General features: G+C 37.0%; 1 protein-coding gene across 9 annotated transcripts in view; it reads right to left on the bottom strand.

The window, feature by feature from the left end:
• LOC112042945 (disintegrin and metalloproteinase domain-containing protein 22) overlaps nucleotides 1-21,369 on the bottom strand; it is a 422,343-nt gene that overhangs the window by 53,742 nt on the left and 347,232 nt on the right. For all 9 annotated transcript variants that reach the window (XM_052881807.1, XM_052881814.1, XM_052881811.1 and 6 more), the window contains 2 exons: nucleotides 11,961-12,156; nucleotides 4,612-4,784 (listed from right to left, as the gene is read on the bottom strand). In XM_052881807.1, coding sequence (XP_052737767.1) covers nucleotides 4,612-4,784; nucleotides 11,961-12,156 — 369 coding nt within the window. The remainder of the gene's footprint in view (nucleotides 1-4,611; nucleotides 4,785-11,960; nucleotides 12,157-21,369) is intronic.

The raw sequence follows: 21,369 nt of genomic DNA, 5'->3' as shown, positions 1-21,369 counted from the left end.
CCGCAGGATTATATGGCGTCCGATAGTTAGGTAAATAATTGTAAAAGAATTGGCGTATCTAGGATTAGTTTCTACGGTGGACCTGGCCCCCAATATCAAGACCAGTATTAGTATCATAGAATTCCATATCGGTAGCCCATAATCCTAGGGTGGGCACAGGTCCATTCTAGGGTGGGCACGGCCCCACCTTTGTGTACACCTATGTGTATAAGTCTCGTTTAATTGTTACCCATTAATTGCTGAATAGACTAATACGATTTTTTATAGTTATAATTTACAGACCAAGCAGATGGCGCAACTTATGGTGAAATAAAAGACTTACACTTGGACATGGGATACAGCAAATGCTGTTTGGCGGTAGAGATAAGCACAAAGACCGATTACACTGTTTTTATCTGAAACATAACTTGACGTTTCAAAGGTGCTTGTAAACTGAACCTAATTGGAATAAGAACTTGGATTTTGATTTTTCACTTTGAGAGTTCTCTAAATAGGGATGATGACAGTTTTTTAAATTGTATATAAATTAAGAGTATGCTAATGGTAAAGCAATTTTGTACAAGTAACAGGGTATCTGCGATCATTACTTTCGGAGCTACAGGGATTTAAAGGGTCAGATTTGCGGCGCTGTCGCGGATCCCTGAAAACCGCCCCATACAAACGAATTGATGACGTCGTAGATTTATAATGATCGTTAGATTTGTGTGGGCGTTGAAACAAAATTACTAATATCTTTGTTATTTGTGCATTTATGTTTATAGTTGATGTATTAAAAAATGTCACATTTAATGTAAGAAAGCAGTATGTATTTTCATCTAATTACGATAAAAGATTTTTAATAGATTTTGAAATTTTATAATCTTATTTTATTTTGCAAATATCCAGTCAATCTTTGCTTTTTATGTATAAATTAGTTAATATTGAACATATTTACCCAAATGTATCATAAAAATCAATATATTCAAAACTAGTCATCATCCCCATTACTCTCTCTTCTTAATAGGTGCATGAAGTTCGCTAATTTATATGTGACTAGTGGGGTAGTATAGGCTTAACCCTCTTTTGTCTGAAATATTGAACCGATTATGGGTTGTTGTGGTGGGCAGGTAAAGTTAAAATACAGCCATAAAAGCACGACGGTTAAATGGAGGATAACGCTTAGTTCATAAGCATTTTCGAAACGTCAATTTTGTCTATTTGTAAAGACTCTACTACTGGTTTGGAGGACAGGCAGGTATAGAAACAACATATTCTACAAATATGAAAGTAGAAGCTTAGCTTCAGCAACCCCTTCCACCGGTTCGTGTGACAAAATATAACCATTCACGTAAAGCAATGAAAAGTTGGCAAACAACGCGTACACAATTTCCTCGCGGCATATGAATCGCTTTGATCTAAAATGTTGACAGGCAAATTATGACAGGAAATCCGCTCCCCGGCTGTTATCGATGTTCGCATCTATCGAAAGTTAAATTTAGCCGTTCCACGTTCGTGTCGTTATGTAATAGATGGTGAACTTTATTGCCTATCGAACACGTTTCGTTTTATCGACAACTTTGCCTAAATGTCTCAATTGCTTACGGTTAATGAGAGAACTTTAATTCGTAATCTGACATTCACGAGTTGTTACAATTTCTACGAAACAATACTATGTGGAATCTTTTAAAAACTTGTGCACTTACATAGTTACGTTTACATTCGTGCATCTATGTATTAGCTTGGCAACTTCGTTCGTAATACTTCCGATGGTCCGGGCCGGGGGGCGTGTAGCGATGAATGAAAACCCACGATTGATGCACCTCACTTCCCCGCACGCACGATTTCAAACCCGCGCAGTCTTTCCCCCCGTCGCCCCCATATCATCAACGAACTTGCCAGATAGTATCTACTTAAGTACGTATCATTAGAGAATTAGGAAATTAATTGTAATTTATTTTAATTGTGCATATCGAGATAGTTCCTAAGAACCCCAAAACAAAGCTCTAAGTAACTTTGAACTACAACTTTTTAACCGAATTTGAAAAATAAAAAGAATTTTCTGTTTTCAACTCTTTCTCGAAACTGTCCCCTGTATGCCGATTTTGTAGTTTGCATCCACTTTTTAATGGAAAATTTTATTAAATTTTAATACCTATATACAAATTTTGCAACATCTTGAAAAATAAAAACGCATTATTTTATGCAGTGTAGGTATGTATATATTATAGGATTACATAACTTTTACTCAATTACCAGGCATATGGATTTCTCCATTTTACTGTCTAAAAATCAATTGGTAATGTTAGTTTTTGTTTCCGACGCCTATTTGTGCTAATTTAGTAACAAAATCTTAATACGAGTATTAAAATGCGAAAGGTCACTTATCACAAAACTTCAAAAACTGCTTGACGTACAAAGATGGAAATTTGGCAGGGAGGTAGTTTAAACACGTGCAAGAAGACCGAATTAAGGAAGTGTAAGTATGGACGAAGTCGCGGGCGTCTACTAGTAACCTAATAAATCTTCTCAAACAGGATTATCTTATAATGTGGTATGCATATTTAAATGATTAAATATATTTGTGCAGTTGGCTAACGAAAATGGTGTCTCAAGCGAGTCAGCCGAATAGCTGAACAGATCTTGAAACCGAGAGATTTGCGGAGATAAGTTGAGCTCGTATAGAAATGCAAACGAGACAGAAGACATTACTAAAGTAAGCGGATTCTAAGCTTTTGCCCGAGCATTTCTGTTTAACGTCGCCTCGCTTTGCACTTTCCTGTGCGCTTATTTGCAACTCTGAGAACAAGGAAATGTATAGAAACTGCATCTTGTTCCAAATATGGAACGCAATTAGCAATCATAGGGGTAGTGTATAAATCACGTGACGCGTTAAGGATATCGAAGGTATACAATATTGACGCTTTTTTTAATGGTCTTAAATTGTTCATTATTGTTCTACTAGATTGAAAAAAAATCATCATTTTTTTGAGACGTGATTACATGACCATTTTTAAATATGGTTTTGACAATACGAGCCAAAGCTCTGTCGGCCATGATGATTTATATTTTAACTGTTTCATGACGTCACGTTAACAAATCCTTTACTAAACGGAGCGTTTGACAAAAAATATTAGATAGCAATTAGTTTGACGTTTAGACATGTAACATTGTGACGTTACAAAATGGACGACAGCGGTTTTAACGTTTGGAAAATTTTAATAAATACAGGATTTTTAAATTAAATATTATAAGAAATCCTTAACTTTAAATACTGTTTATATAAAATTTGTTACGAGTCAACTAACCTATTTGTGATCTCAGATATTAAGTTACAAGCTCTTTGACGTCACAATGAAGGCGACAGTGTAGAGTTCATAATTGGGTCCAGAGACAAAGGATAAATGTGACCATGAAATATTGAGAAAAGTTTAGATTTGGTCGCAGAATACATAACAGTACAGTATAGTGCAGAATTTTTAGTCCGGGATATCTTTTTAATAAACACACGTTTTCTCACCTAAAACACTAAACTAGAAAATTCTTTCACCCATATAAAGCTATATTTTCAACAAGTAAAATATGTCATTTTATCTATGTAAAACAGTTAAAATTTCAACTTTACATAAGTTTGCAAATATTCGAAAAATATTGTCTAAAAATCAGGTCGTTTTCCGTTAAATTGGAAAGTGTGGTACTCCACCTCATTTCGTATTTTATTTCTCTCATTATAACTGCAGAAACCTTTGCACTAAATAGCTCTGCATGAGCTGACGAGTGCTGCGTTCATTTATTTTTTGATTAAACCCACCTGCCGTATGTTAATAATGTGCAATATTTACTGTAAATTGCAATTTTGCGGTGCTCTTTGTTTGCTTTATGTTGAGTCTGTAAATGCACAAATATTATTTCAAATTTGGTTCAAGTTTCCAAGTTAATGAGGTGCATTATGGTCTTAGTATTAGTATACCTACTTATCCTTTCTAGTTACATAAAGGAGGTCTGTGTCCAGTGATAGCATTATTTTAAACTAACAGATGTCAACTACTTCATCCCTATGATTTTAGGATTTCCGCTATACCGCTGGAATCTCCAGGGGGTTAATTTTTGGGAAAATCATTTCTTTGCCGATGCTTACGTCATGATAGTTAGGTATCTCCTCGTACATGCCAAACATCAGTGCAATACGTAAAACGGTTTGTAACAATTAGTTACGGTTGTCTTTTATGAACGATTATACCAATCACATATTGGTCTTTTGGCCCAGGAACAATTTATTAAACATTTATTAAAGACCAAACTATTCACGCTTTGATTATGTGATATTAATAGCAAGTCTGACAAATTAATAAACGTAACAAACCATAGAATTGGGGCGTTTTCCTTCCAAGCCATCATTCAGATTTCGGCGAAGATTATTTTGGAAAGCACGTAAGACCATCGACCTCGGTCATGATAACATCTGATGTACCAACCTGTAGCCCTACCTGTAAGGATGTAGGAGAGAAGAGGATATGGTGCTTAAACCAAATTGTAGGCCTGGCCATTTTGTTTAAGTAGAAATGAAGACCGAGTCTGTGAATCTGGTGGTAAAAGGCTATTTATAATGAACGATATAAATTTTTCAAATCTTACGATAAGAATTGTGTGGTGTCCTTTTCTATCTTGAAAAGTTTCCTGGCAGTGTAGTCGCTGAACTTTTGTATGGCGCGTGTGATGTCGTGCTTCCGGTCGATGTCTGCCTGGTCCGCGCTCTGCCAGGACTCGATGTATACCACGGAGACCCTCGTGTTGAGCGTGCGAAAGTACTGAAAAAAGCGAGTTTATGTGAGATAAGTGAAATCGAGTTTCAGTCGTAGAGCTCTTTATGATAATACCCATACCCTACCATACCCCCTACCCCTACCCTACCTTGATAACTGCGAAAAGTCCCATATAAAATTTCACCCTTTTAAGGGTTTGGGGGCGGATTAAAAAAATGTTTTTTTAGTCACAAATAGTCTGCATACCAATTTTTAGCTTTCTACCTTGAAAATTTGCTTAATACTCTCTACAAACTTTCACCCCCCTTTTTAAAGAAGTGGGGGATTAGAAAGAGACAATATGTAGCCTATGTCACTTTCCATCCTTTCAAATATCTTCACTTAAAATTTACGTCAATTCGTACTCGTCTCCATTTTGCCGTGAAACACACACACTTTCACATTTACAATATTAAGTATAAATTTTTTATAAAGGTTTATAAAGCTTAGCAACTATATCAGTAGTTTAAAGAAGATTATTTGATCCAAGATAGACGGACTCTCTGGCGTAGTTGGTAATGCTGTGTCTAATGTTTTCAATATAGAGATCCTTGGTTCGATTTCTAACCATCTCACCTGATGATAAGTGTTGATGCAAACTTAAATAGACGCGGACTAACTTGTTAGAATCCGCACCCCTCCGGTTTCTACTCGACATTGTACCGGATTTAATAATTTTCTAAATCAGTCCGATTTGGTAGTCGGCATCGACCGTGGCTAGTTACCACATAATTTACCATCGTAGTATCGTCACTTAACATCACGTGAAATCGCAGTCGTAAATTATTAAGAAAAACGAAAAATTCAAATCGTATTTTTCAACCAAGTCTCAGTGCAGCGGTCTAAAAGAATTTTCTATAACACACTTATAAAACAAGTTAGTAACGGCACAACTAAGAACGCTTATCGCTAGGTAGGATACAACTTACAAAGGTAGGAACGCTTATCTCAGTCAGGTTAGCAAACCAAAGAGGTGGAAGAACATTGTAGGTACAAGATAGACTGTACTCTTTAAAATTTATTCCCCGTTTGCGTTTTAAAGTACTAAGAAATCAGGAATTCGCATCTAGTTTGAAGACGTCTGAATTTTTTGCATTAGAATTCCAAATTCTTATTTAATTTTCCTACTGGAACTGGAAACTAGATATTTTGTATTTAAAATATTCTAATCTATGTTTCTTCGGTTCTCATTAATTTAGTAATCATTTAGTAGTACTATTTGCTAATACCTACGCCCAAAACTGTATTATAGAATACAGTTTTGTGGAAAACGTATTTTAAACATTTATGTTGACATTCTCCGCAAAAACCGACAAAGCCAAATACAAATATTATTTTTTAGTGAAAACTCGATTTTATTGAACTTTAATTTTATGATTGTAATGAGAGAAAATCTATTAACTACTGAAGGTTATCTTATATATGCGGGCTTCTCGAGTTTATAATGCTGAGTATGGAGTGCTGTGATTATAATAGCGAGAACATTATCTACTTACAATGCATTTACCAACTAAACTAAGCATCAAAACTTCTACGCTAGGATGAATCTAATCTATCCCATAGATAATGTCCTTAACTGCAGTAGGTATCTACAAAGATGAGGTCAGTGGCTTTTATTTTGTAAACGCAACTGAAGTATGCAGCAATCACAAGAGGTAAAAGTATGTATTGTAAACGCTAATTGAATCCTCTGATGCATAATACTACATCAAAATAAAAGTTTATATTATCTATTTGTACAGACAATTATGGAACAATGCAATATGTATGGAAATTCTTTTACATCTTTCTAAAAATTAGCACCCAATCATATTTAGTAAAAAATTCAACTTATAAAGATATCCTAGGAAATAAATTAACCTTTTTCACTTGTATAACTAGCAAATGACACCTAGTATGTTGAAATCTGTAAACCGCTTAGGCTGTAGAATGTGCCAGATTTGAGACATGCAAACATAATCTCAGTCTCTCAGATATTACGGATTCATCAAGAATTTAAGAATCTACTATCGATGAATATACTTAATAATATCTTGTACTTATTATATTATGAGCATATGAAAACATAGGGTAAAATATAAGTCTGTACACTAAGTTGGTAAGAGCATTTCGAGTTATAAGCGGATAATGTTCTTGCTACTAACGTATGAATATTCCATACACAAGTTTATAACTTGTATTATATTACATGTTTTATGCTCTTTCATCATTATCGACCCATATTCGGCTCATTGCTGAACTCGAGAGACCTCCCAGAATGAGAGGGGTTAGGCCAATAGTGCACGGCCCTATGCGGATTGGCAGACTTCACACACGAAGATATTTAAAAAAATCTCTGTTATGCAGGTTTCCTCACGATGTTTTTCCTTCACCGTTTGAGACACGTGATAATTAATGCACACAAATGAATAGTTGGAGGTGCATGCCCGGATCGGATTCGAACCCACACCCTCCGGAATCGGAGGCAGAGGTCATATCCACAGAGTTATCACGGCCGATGATTCTTTTTTCTTTTCTTTCTTTTTTTTTGGCATTTGAAACGGGGTCCTAGCTGAAAATCAGCGCTGTATGTTTTTTGCTTATGGGGAGTATATAGCAATATGCTGAGCTGGGACCTTTATCTAGGTTATGCCAAATATCGCAGGGTAATAATCTTAAATAATTGTGATGTGTGGCATAAGGTAGTAATAAAGTTTCTATATTTCTTTCTTTCTTTTTACATCTACACTGCATCTAACTAACAAATAATCTATGCATCTACTACTATCCATATATCCATATAGATGTTTGAAAGTCCTCTCGGAAGTTGACAGCATTCTGTGTTTGGACTTTGGAGCCGATAATGTACTCTATGCTAATGTACGTACTCCCACACTCGTTAACGTTCGCCAGTGCTAAATAAACTTAGACTTTGGGCCTGTATTAGCCAGAATAACTTCATTTTATAAAGGCTAAAACTTGCAGTGAAATTCATTGACGTTGCAGGGGCACCACCATTCACCCGCTGAGTGTCAAATTCTCAAACGCATAGAGTTTAAATTCGACACTCAGCGGGTAAACCATCCCCTGGGGGTTCCTCCACAACGCCTTTGCTCCTACTATACTATACGTTAGTACGGTAGTTGGAAGGTAGCAGCTTTTAAAAGTAGACAGAACTTATCATCATTAAGGTCCCATAGGCGGCTCACTGTTGAGCACGAGTCTCCACTCTCCTCTCAAAATGAAAGGGATCCACCACGCTGACGATATGCGGATTGGCAGACTTCACCCACGTAGAGAATTAAGAAAATTCTCAGGTTTGCTCACGATGTTTTTCCTTCACCGTTTGAGACACGTGATATTAAATTTCTTACAATGCACTTAACTGAAAAGCTGGAGGTGCATGCACCGGATTCGAACATACGCCCTCTAAAGCAGAGGAAAGGTCTTTATAAAATATCTGGCTACCGCATGCCCTTATTTAACAAACTTGGGAAGCCATCATACATTTTTTTGATGCGAGATTTTTCTCCCTTAGGAATTTGAGTGGTAAATTAGAATTCGCCTCTTCTTTGTAGAAACATTCCTCCGAATGATATATTTTTATACATTCATATTACATATATCAGTTTTTAGCTACCTTTGTAGTCAGTTATTACTACACATTCAGTACTTTTCCTCAATATAAATATGACCAATATTGTAATATTAAATATTATACTTGTTTATGAAATATTGGTAGAGTAGCAATGTTGTATTTGCTGCTTTGTTTATTTGTTATTTTTGTATTGAAAATCATTACATTCGTTCTAGTGCTTTGTTCTGAATATTAATAATTTGTTTTTATTCATCTCCTGTTTTTCAATACACCTATCTAGTAAAACCATATAGTATCATAACTAATAGCTTATTTTAACGACCCATTATATGGCCAGGCAATTATTTTAAATATACAAAGTTTATGTATAAAATTCAAGGATCCGACTTTTAAAATTGTAATAACCTCGTTATTGAAACAAGTAGGGAGGAGGGTTTTTTTACCTAAAAAAACTAAAAAAATTAACTTAACTAGATGTTTTTTTACTGTTGCATAATATTGAGGCACTGGGTACACGCACAGTACCTGGTGCATCAGTAAGGAGTGGCAGATATTTGAATTAATTTTAGCTTTAGTATTAGTATTTTGTATCTCGCACTAACATAGATAAATAAGCTAATAATAAACAGATTTTATTTTATTTTATTTTTATTTTATAATTAATAGTTATACAACTTAACACAATGTCCTACAAATTGCGTGTTACATTATCTCGATCCAACAACGCTCAGATTTTTTTATTATCTGGTAACCCGTTTCGCTACCAGAATCAAAATATAAATCATTTTTATATACCAGAAGAATTTTCGTATATAAAAATGTTGAGCGTCTCATCAAGATAGAGCTAGTTATGGAAAATTAACTTGATAGCAATCAATTGTAAAAATGTTCCACGCATCCTGGTCTATAAATAGTATAAGTATAAAAAAAGTAATCTTTTCTCATTTCTATTTCTTTTCTCTTTTCCTTCTATCTATAATACGTGTGTACATGTGAGAATAGACTCGCAGTAAACGTAGGCTGTTAAGGGCCAGCCATAAAGGCACTCGAGCAAATGCGTGGCGGAGGGCGTCTCGTGCCGCTATGGGGTCTCTTTGTGGGGAAATGTACGGAATTGTGGAGCGCAACGCGTGTTTTTTGAAAGGACCTACATTTAGGCGTTGGACAGACGTAGCGACTTTCATAGAAAGATAGAAATATCTTTATTTTTAAGTAATGCCACATATTACATTCTTAAATTCTAAATTATTCCATAAGTGGAGCAATAAAAGAAGAATGCTTTGCAATATGTGGCATAACCTAGAAAAAGGCCCTAACTCAGCATTTTGCCACATACTTCCTACACAAAAAAGAAGTATTCAGCACTGATTTTCAGTTAGGATCCAGTTCAGGTGTTCATAGTATATCATTAAACGATTCGTGTAGCAAAATTCGGGTTTCGATAAGTCCCCAATCTAAATATTTTGTAAAGAAAAAAATACCTACCAGACTTGTGAAGTTAAGATCGGACAGAGAAAATAAGTACCTATTTAGGTTTTACATACCGTAGAGCCACTCAGAGCGGCACAGATAAACAAGAGCGTATACCTATATTTTAAAAACTGCTGCTATGCTACCATTATAATCATGTTATATTGCTATACTAGTAAGTATATTAACAATCTCAATGGGTTTTCTGCCGAGACACGAACGCTTCAGCTTCTTTTGAAATATGAAAATATGCTTTCTTGTTCTGAGATACTGCTTCGAATTTACAGTATGGTTAGTTTCCTAGTCAGACATTCTTTCTGCTTATAAATATAAAACATAGTCGGGTCGGTAACACCATTTATAACTCCATAACGGCTTATCAGATCTGGTTAAAATTTGTTATAGAAATCGATTTTAGCTGCTTTTTGTCTCGATATTCCCACAAGAGTGGGATCCGTAACAAATGTGATATGTGTAATTTTGTACTTCCTTTTATCCAATTGAAGCCTCCATAGCTCAACGGTAAAAGCTGTTGGACTTATCACCGAGGGGTGGTGGTTCAATCCTCATCCCGTTGGTCTGTTGTCGTACCCACTCCTAGCACAGTCTTTACCGACTAGTTAGAGGGAAAAAGGGAATATTGGTCATATTATAAAAAATATGACAAATATTCTTTAAAAAAAAACAAAACAAAAACTATTTTACCGTTCAATATTGTAGTGATGTCTTCTGAGGATGCTTGGGTCTCAGACTGAACTGTGCACTTTTCTAGATTTTCATTTGTCTAATTTCAACATTATCATTCGTCTATATTCTACTTATTCAAAATTGACTAGATTTTTATCGTTTTTCAAAAGCAGATTAAGCTCGAAATAGTAATAAATACATTTTTCGTTTTCTTTTAAAAAATATATGTACCTACTTGTAATAGCAGTTGGTCCAACCAAAGTTGCTATGTCTGTGTGCAGCTAACGTAGCGTAGACGTAATCATATAGCGAAAAAACTTATTACATTACGAAAAGAATTTGCATATGTTTTTACCGTCTTTATGTATGAGGTTTTTAAAGTAATTGCTAAGGTTGAGTAAAAGGAATATAAAAAAATACAAAACAGATTTGCGCAATAGTAATGGTGGTCCTCATATCAAGCAAAAATACTACTCCTATTAAACTTGTGAATTGCTGCTTCTTAGCAGTGTTTAGTATATTGGCGTAGATTTAAACTGTCTCCTTGGTCCTGTGGTTATATGTGGCTTCAGATCACGAGGTCTTGGGTTTGACTTCTGGATTAGACTTTAAAATTATTATTATTTTTTATTTGCAGTTAAAACTCTCAATTAGAAGTTGTAAAATTGACCATGTTACACCCCTATGTGCCCTTGAATACAATCTCACCTGATGGTAAGTGATGATGCAGTCAAGATGGAAGCGGGTTAACATCTTAGGAAGAGGATGAAAATCCACACCCCTTTCGGTTGCTACACGACATCGTACCGGAACGCTAAATCGCGTAAAAGAGGGAGGTCGTGGGGTACTTTTTAAAATAACCTGATAATAAATTCAGCTCACTCTGATTTAAGATTCTGCAAAGAAACTGGACATGGATGTAAGACAAGCTAGTAGTCCTTCCAAGTTGCCATCCTTAAATGAATCGTTACTTAGACATAACCTGCTAACGGGCCGTTAAAATTGGTTAAAAATAATGGATGTGGAATGTTGATAATAAAAGTAGTAAATTTTTCTATAACATTATTAAATTGCTCTTCACTTCTCTTCACTAGTGATCACTGGCAAAGCGGAAGAAAAGAGACCTCGAGGTCGTAGCCTGATGCGTTGATCAGACCTAATCCGCGCTACTCTCGACTCCAAGGTACGAGTACACGAGGCTCTGCAATCCGCAAAAAGTCGAGCCACATGATGCGACATGGATAAGAAGCAAGGTTGTGGTAGGGGTCACCCTCAGTAATGATACCTATTACGATTGGTCTTCGGGCAGACCAACCTTGCGTGTTTTGGTATAAGTGAAACCACGGAGTGTACACGATTTCTTTTTGTCTTAAAGGGGGGAATACTGTGGCTACAATACCACGCAAAGAAGAAAAAGTATAGGCAAATATTCTTTTTTTTAATCTTACCAGGTCAGCGATGTTGGCAACTTGTATGGCATCGTGCACCACCTCGGAGCGCGTGCTGCCGTTCCTGTTCTCGAACATGGCGCGGTCGATGACCAGCGCCGTCTCGATGTACTTGGTGGTCTCCCGCACGTCGCGCTTGAACCTCCGTATGGCGTATGTGCTGAGACCTTGCTGCCACCAGTCCACCGCCCGACCACTGCCAAAGAATATCACAAAGATTACTAGCTGACTTGGCACACATTGTTTTACCTTGTACATTTTGGGGTGGACCACTCTTATCACTATCACTGTGACACAAGAATTTTATATACGGTGCGAGTGATTTATTTGATCGGTTAGCAAAATCTACGTTAATTATTGTGATAATATTAGAATCAGGTTTTCATGTAATTGGGTTTTAAATATTTTTATTTATGCAAATAGGCTCACGTTTGACCATGATCTAACCTGATGGTAAGTGTAGATACAGTCTAAGATGGGACACGCTTGCCTAGAAGGTGCCTATTCACTCTTGTTTTGAAGATACCCAAGTTATAAGAATCAGGAAACACAGACTTGGGAAAGGTATTCCAAACCTTAGCCGTGCGTATGAGAAAAGAAGACACAAAGCGTTTTGTATGGATCCTAGGGACATCTACAACATAGGGATGAAAACCCACCCGATGTCTTGCGGTGCGATGGTAAAAAGGCGAAGGTGGTATGACGTCGAATAGCTCCTGAGCACTCTCTCCAAAATATATCCTATAAGACACTGATAAACTGGCAACTTTCCGCCGATGCTCAAGGGTTTGGAGTTTTGTCAAAAGCGGTGAATATGTGCCAATGAATCTCCTGGCTCGGCGATCCACGGCATCCAAAGCAGCCAACTGGTATTTGGCTGAGCTGTCAAAAAGATGGCTCCAGTACTCCATGCAAGACAGGACTTGGGCCTTATTTACTGTTTAAATAAATAAGACTGTAAAAGGTTTCCATCAGGCCGGACGTGGCGACGCTCAACAATTAGGAAACGATTACGTAACTTTGGTCCAATAGCATCGCGTCCAATACGGTACGCTTGACAGAGTGGGGGCACCCTGCACCCACTCTAGTCTGCTAGCAGTTCAGTTGGATTTCGGAATGGTTCAGACAAAATTTAGAAATGTTTATAGATCGTAATTTAACACAATGGCCGAAATATCTTCAAATAGAAAACAAGAATTCTCAAATTGATCTTTTTGCTCGTTCACAAAATTAAATCTGTTTACACAGCTGGGTGAAACGGGCGTTTAATAATTAGTTTACTTTGATCAAAATCTGTGTTATTATTCGTAATGGAAACCTATTTTGGAATAAATGTAACCTTTTATTCATGAAAAAGTGTTTCCAAATCGGGAACAACTGGTTTGCTTTATATTTGCCACCCACTGCTTAAGCCTGACGCAAATTAAAATCAAATCAAATTATATTTCAGGTAGTCCTAATTAGATTATTATTAGAGCGGCAGCGAGACTTATTCTATATCGATGTAGGCTTAGTTAATAAGCACTTTTGAATGTCTTCAAGTAATCAAACTTTTAAGTGAGTGTGACTTGTAGACTCTATCACTGATTTAAATGATTGTGCTGTGTGACAAGAAACTCGATGATGTATCTTTAAATTTTTTGTAGAGACTCGGATGATCTACAATTTTTGTCTGAACTATTTTTGGTCTAAAACTCACCGTTTAGCTGAAAAGCACAAAAAACTTATTTTTGCAAACTTTCACCATAAATAAAACTTTTTTGCACAATGGGGAATTGATGGGGACTTTTTATATTAGTATTCTGAACATTCACACCAATTTTTAGCTCTATGGAAATTCAAAGTCTTATTTGACTGGATTACTTATTCGTAGTAAAATTCAGATCTTTCTTCCTACTGATAATTCAACACCAACAATTTATACTACGCTAAAACGCAACGCAAAGCAATTAATACTACCTAAAAAAAGCTAAAAAAAGGTAAGGTCTAGGTTCGAAGATGACCCTTTATAAACTGACCCTTAATCGACTTTACCTTTGGTACGTCAAGAGTCTCATTAATGGAACAAGGAAATTCAAGTACACCTCAACGAACTTAGAGAACCTCATTGGACTCGTTTGTTCTTGTTTATTACGGAGTTTGGAGTTATGTCATATCTTAGTTTTGATAATAACGTTGATTTTATACAGAACGAGTGCCTGCGCTTTCCAGAAATTCCTCATTTTAGGAAAGCTGAAAATTTGTCTGCCCGTGGTGGAGCATGATGATAATGATGATAAAGATGATGATGAAGGCATCATCATCATCCGACCATTTGAGGTTTTCTTAATTGGTCCAGGTCTGGGTGGTGGAAGGCTTCGGCCTTGACTACTTACCACCCTACCGACAAAGACGTACCGTTAAGCGATTTAGCGTTCCGGTACGATGTCGTGTAGAAACCGAAAGGAGTGTGGATTTCATCCTACTTCTAACAAGTTAGCCCGCTTCCATCTTAGATTGCATCATCACTTACCCATCAGGTGAGATTGTAGTCAAGGGCTAACTTTTAGAAATTATAAAAAAAAAATCTTGCCATCAAAGTTAAAACTTAATGAAAAAAAATATTCACGAATCTCCCCAAAATATAAAGAAAAAAATGGCTTAAAAGGTTGCCTGTATTAATTTTGAACCTTAATCGACTTTATCTTCGGTCTGCCGAGTACCTCATTAACTGAACAAGGAAATTCGAGCACATTTCAAGGGGCCTTCGAGAACTTTCTATTTGCCTTATTCTTTGGTTATTACGAGGACTTTGAGTTTATGACTGACTTCTAATATAATGATGCCAATTATATTGTGATTAAAATATAGTTAACTGTACTAATCAATAACTATTATCTACTAGCTATGCCCTGCAGTTTCACTCGCGTAGATGATAGATCCCATGCCGGAATTAAAAGTTTGATTTGTGGGTCTCTCCTCCCGTGAACTGGGTGGGGGTTCGAGCCTGGAGGCTTTGCCTCCTTACCGGGGTACGTCGAGGGGGATCTTGCTCCCCCGGTAAGATCTGCCAACCCCTTTCGGGGTTGAGGCTAGATACCTCAATCAAAAAGCCTAAGGGTTTTGTTAAAAGCCTAACTGGACGGCCCGATAAGTACTTAGCCTGACCGCCCGATAGCGCCACTACCGCAAGAGAAGTTTACTATCATGTATCGTATTTTAGTAGATAGTTATTGTTAAAATTTTAGGCAAATCGGAGTTTTAGTTTTGTTTTGATTGCGGCTGAAAGCTGGCATGTCCGCGGATTTTAGAAAAATGGAAAAAGAATATTGGTCGGTGATCCGATTCTTGTTTTTGGAAGGTAAATCGCGCATCGAAATCAAAGAGCGCTTGGATGCTGTGTATGTTGATTCTTCGATGAAGAATCGTCAATTGTCTTCGTCAATTTGTATATACTAGATAGGCGAACCACCTAATCCAACTCGGTTGGGCAGCGTTTGGGAAACTACGCAACATTTTTCCGTCCAAAATTGCCTGAAGACGAATGTCTTCAAACGGTGCGTGTTGCCAGTGAAAACTTACGAACCCGGAACTTGATCGTCAATTACGTGTTTCATAAGAAGGCTCACAGTCTCTCAGCGGGCCATGAGAGCACTACTTGGTGTATAACAATGAATTATATTTGAATAATTAAAAATAGATTTAAGAAATTAAATATCGTGTCTCAAACGGTGAAGGAAAACATCGTGAGGAACTAATGATTTTAAACTTATTTCATGGTTGTTCATTATGAATATTATTTAAACGGGTATTTCGTGAGTGTAGTTTGCCTAAACAGCCAAAAACGCGAGGTTGTTGAAAAAAAAAAAGAACAAGAAAGAGGGTAGATCGATTCTGCCCCTAACAGCTGCTGTCAACTTCGCATCTCGCAACTTCAGTCCCGTCGTGACCACTGCAATGCAACTGGGTCAAAATATCGATATTAAAAATCTCGTCGTTTTATCGTGGTATGTACCCGTTTAAATAATATTCATCTTGAGGAAACTTGCATAACAGAGAATTTTCTTAAATCTCTGCGTGTGTGAAGTCTGCCAATCCGCATTGGGCCAGCGTGGTGGACTATTGGCCTAATCCCTCTCATTCTGAGAAGAGATTCGAGCTCAGCAGTGAGTCGAATACGGTATATACGGTGATAGCGATAATTTTTGACTTTTCAAGGGATTTGTTTGCATATCTCTTGTTAGAATGTTCCTCAAAACATTATTTGACCGGATATACAGGTCGGCTCCGCACAACACATTAGCATTAAGGCTCTCGGATGATGCATGAGTGTATTGGGGTTACCTTTTGTTTTATTCCACTCCAAACATCTACACGAGAACGCCGTATACGTGATGGACGAGGCTTTTACCCGAAAATAATACCTAGATAAGTAAATCCTATGATATATGTGTCTATCACACTGGTCTAGTGGTGAAACTATGAGACTGCGGACTACTAAACTTCTTCGTCTATGAAATATTCAAATTTTCTTTCTTATAAGAAATTTTCTTCTGGTCCTGGTCTATTTACTAATTTGGTCTTTATTAACAACCTATTAAAGTTAACTTCCTATCAACTGAGAAAAATCATAATATATGATATCCACGAAGGTTGCCAGTAAGCACCGGATGACATTTGTTACATACAATTTTGTATATGTCAACTAACATACGTCAAACTTAGTGAATTAGCCTGCAGGTTCAGGCATTATCTTCAACATCTATAAGTGATTGTTACACAATTAAACTTATCACAAAGCCCGCCACTTTACACTGAAGCAGATTCGTGGGTTTAACATCCATATCCTCTTTCCGAAATTGATGGAACCCGAACGCTATCGCGGGTATGAAATAGGTAAAAGCTTGCTTAAATCAGTTCTAACAAGAAAATTACGAGAGTAAAGGCTAATACGATGAAATACGGCTTTTGAAACGTATCCTCGATGCATTCTATACAACACAATACCTAATCCCACTTAGCAAGCAGTTTGCATAATATTTCCCTTACGAACTCTTGTCGAAATCAACCAAGTTCGCATTTCGGTTGATTAATAGCCTGCGACGGGCAGATACATCTCATTTTACTGAAAAATCTTTTAACAAAAAGTTAAAAGATAAGGACGAGAGTGACAAGTTACAAGTGTCAATCATCCAAGTGTTTTGTTATATCTTCTTCTGCATAATATGAAAATCCTGTCGCCATGTAGCTTCGTGGTAAGTGGCTACCTTTCAAAAAATATTACGTCTATTAAAGTATTAAAAAATGGCAGATGCCGCGCGGTTTCACCCGCGCGGTTCCCGTTCCTGTAGGAATACCGGGATATTATATAGCATATAGCCTTCCTCGATAAATGGGCTATCTAACACTGAAACAATTTTTTAAATCGGACCAGTAGTTCCTGAGATTAACGCGTTCAATCAAACAAACAAACTCTTCAGCTTTATAATATTAGTATAGATGGCAGATGCTGCGCGATTTCACCCGCGTTGTTCCCGTTCCCGTAGAAATACGGGGATAAAATATAGCACACGGCTAGTGTGGCTTCCCAATAAAGTAAAGTAATTTATCGAATCGGTCCTGTAGTTTCAGAGCCAATTCAATGCAAACAAACAATCAAATCTTACCTCTTTATAATATTAGTATTAAACTTTAAGTGAACCGTTTAATAGTTTTCTGACGTTCTATAGTTATTAAAGGAATGAGCAGGCAAACTTCAGCTTTTATAAAATGTAGGAGATCTGACTGTCACAGGTAATCGTTCGCAGTACGTATTCCTTGATGAATTTGTAGATAAGTCGCCTTTACGTTTACCGCTACTTTGGCTCGGGAACATTTTAATGATACCTTTGACATTTCCATCGCTTTATCACGATTTGACTTGAAATATAACGACTACGCTGGGGTCTGCTTAAAAGTCTTTAAAGCTTATTGGATCTCGAATGATGTTCGGAATATCAAAAGATTTAATTAAATTTCCTTTTGTGACAGCTATTGGGTTTTTTTGGGGGCAAATGAACTTTCAAAGTGTTTTTCAGATAGCATGGGTGGTGACAGTCACCTTTTATTATTCTTTACAAGTTAGCCCTTGACTACAATCTCACCTGATGGTAAGTGATGATGCAGTCCAAGATAGAAGCGGACTAACTTGTTAGGAGGAGGATGAAATACCACACCCCTTTTCGGTTTCTACACATCGTACCGGAACGCTAAATCGCTTGGCGGTACGTCTTTGTCGGTAGGGTGGTTACTGGCTACGGCCGACCTGGTCCAATTAAGAAAATCTCAATCGACCCAGCCGGGGATCGAACCCAGGACCTCCGTTTTGTAAATCCACTGCGCATACCACTGCGCCACGGAGGCCGTCAAGAGGCTGTATGACGTTCATAATACGTACTATTATCGTAAATCGCGGTAAACTTTCAAGAGTGAAAGGAACTGTGATTCGTGTCGCTTTATTAGTGGACGGGGGCTCTTTCCCGCCTACCCACATTGAAGCAGCGTGGTGGGTTGCCCATATCACCTCCTACATAGAAGGGAGGAGGCCCCATAGTGGGCAGTTAAAATAAGCCAATAAAGATAAAGGCAATATATTTTTTTTAGATAAGCAGTAATATTTATGCACACAAAATAACAAACGTTAACTTATTACTAATTTATATATATATATATATAACTACTAATAATACAGGCGGACTCAGTCATGATTCGCTACTACGCAACCAACCAATCGCAAGAAAGCTATCGGCGACAAATGGAGTTTTTACTCGCTTATATTTACAAGAGCTTGGCGTGTATCTTTAATGGATATTAATATTTAGATAACCAGAATAAGCACGCAAGCAATTCTAAGCGGTAAAGTAAAATAAGCGAGCCGATTGTTAAGCGAGAATAAAAGAGTCCTTTGATTTCCATAATCAGAATTCCTCGGCTCATAATAATTCGCAATCCACACAGAGTCCGCTCAACTATTCTACACTAACGAACTATTTTCTATAGGAACTGAATTCGTCGGGCAAACTTCTACTGAACAAGGAAAAATCTAAAAAAACGCTTGAAAGTTCTGCCCTACTGCATTATTCAATGTGCTCGGTCCATTCGTTTGTAATATTCAATATAATAGCCTGTCAATATATATATAACAGTATAGTATATGTAAGACAAAATATTAATTTGTACAAACGAAAAGGAGATTTAAACCCACGTCTTACTAGACACGGGCATAAGTTAGTTATTTCTGCATATCGTCTCCAAAGAGTAAAAAAATCTTTTGTAGGTTTGGGTGTACTCTTCTATAATAAGATCCCCAAGACTGTGATGGACCTGCCAATGCATAGCTTTAAGCAATGTGTTAAAAAACATCTACTTAGTCGAGGGTACTACAACATTGATGAGTTCCTTAATGATAAAGATGCTTGGAGGTCGTTGGATCAGCTTCCACCTTCACACAGAAAGTAAAACTATGAAAAATGTAAACAGTAATTGTTATTAATTGTAAATTATAATACTGTATGACTTTTTCAAAAGAGCAACTGTTGAGTTTCTTGCCGGTATCTTCTCAGCAGAACCTGCCTTCCGAACCGGTGGTAGAATCTTTACAAATAGTCAACTGACGTGTCAAAAGTGCTTGTAAACTGAGCCTACTTGAAATAAATGATTTTTGATTTTGATTTTGATTTTGATTTTATTTATTGGATGATATTTTAATGAAGAATAACTTTTCGTACTTCCAATATTACAAACAATATAGCTTAGGTTAATTACGCTGCAGTTGCCAAAAATAATTAGTAAGATAACTCCGATGTTTTGTAGGTTTATTCAACTAAGAAAGAAACAACATAAATGACGAAGTTATGACAGTTACAAACATTAAAAACAAGGCATACGCGTCGAATTAAAACCTCCTTCTTTTTTTAAATCGGTTAAAAACAACATTTATTTGAATTTTGAATGTCTATCGGTTTGCGCTATACTATTTGTGTCGTATTATGCAATATTCGATTCCTCTTTAAATTATCAAAGACTCAATTCTGAAGAATATTGAAGAATATGGTAGTCTACGGACGACATTACAGTTTGCGATTAGTATAATGTGCATAAATGCATAGATAGAAGATGTTATCTCATGATCTGTTTGAAGGCGGTTCCAAAGTCAATATAGGTATTTATGTGACTTAATAAAGGGCTTTACCTTTTTCCATGGCACCGCCTTTAAATCTATCATTACATATGATATAGTTACGATGTTACGATTTATCTTTTTAGTGTAATAGTTATGTATTTGTGTTTATTGATGCCGGTTGATTTTTTAAAAAAAAAGAGTTTCAAATAACTTAATTAAAATATTGAAAGTAAGTAAATCCGAAACGTTTGATAGTAAATTTCTCAGCGTTCACCAGTGATAAATAAATCTCCAGTAACCCGTTAGAAATACCTCGGAAGATCACTGACAAAAGGGTTTTGTGCCAACAAATAGTGCGCCGAGTGATGTATGCGGTGAGCCTTCGGACAGAGCGGGCGCCGCCCGACCCGCTCTGTGTAGGCAACTGTATTTCAATTCACTAGAACGGACTTTACAAGGGAGTTTTTTTTATTTTTATTCTTTACAAGTTAGCCCTTGACTACAATCTCACCTGGTGGTAAGTGATGATGCAATCTAAGATGGAAGCGGGCAGTTAGCCCGTTGTAAGGAGGAGGATGAAAATCCACACTCCTTTCGGTTTCTACAGGACATCGTAGCGGAACGCTAAATCGCTTGGCGGTACGTCTTTGTCGGTAAGGTAAGGTGGTAACTAGCCACGACCAAAGGCCGATTGAGGTTTTGTTAATTGGTCCAGGTCTGTAGTCAATGGCTAACTTGTAAAGACAAAAAAAAAACAAACATGAGACCTCTCAATAATTTTAAACCAGATTTCCAACTGTGCCAGATAGGCAGTCAGTTGATTAATCACAGACATAGATATTTGCGTGCACCGGGACATTTGCCTGGATGTACATCTCAATATATCACCCGGAATTGCTTCGAACAAAACTCCCGAGTATATTTTAATGGGGTGAATTAATTCCCTGGGTTGTGTTCGGGCGGGTGCGTGGCCTGCGTGATTTGTCATGGGCCCGCTCGTTTCCTCGCGAAAATGTTTTCGAATGCTCCGTTTACGCCATTGTCTGTTTTCCAAAAAAGGCTTCGGGGCAGAGCAATTTCGTTCAGTGATTACGAATCTCTTAAAATTTGTTTTGCGAATACCCCGGAGCTCATTTCCAGTGTATTCAGCGGATTCCTGTCGTCGGGGATATTTTAATGACAAAATTGTACGAAAATATTGTACGACGAAATGAAATGTGGGCCCGACAAAATTAGAAACTCTTTGTCGACCAATCAACGTTTTTGACC

This window comes from Bicyclus anynana, chromosome 5 (assembly GCF_947172395.1).
Source record: "Bicyclus anynana chromosome 5, ilBicAnyn1.1, whole genome shotgun sequence".
NCBI classification, from domain to species: Eukaryota; Metazoa; Arthropoda; class Insecta; order Lepidoptera; family Nymphalidae; genus Bicyclus; species Bicyclus anynana.
This window is presented reverse-complemented; position numbering and strand designations above follow the sequence as displayed.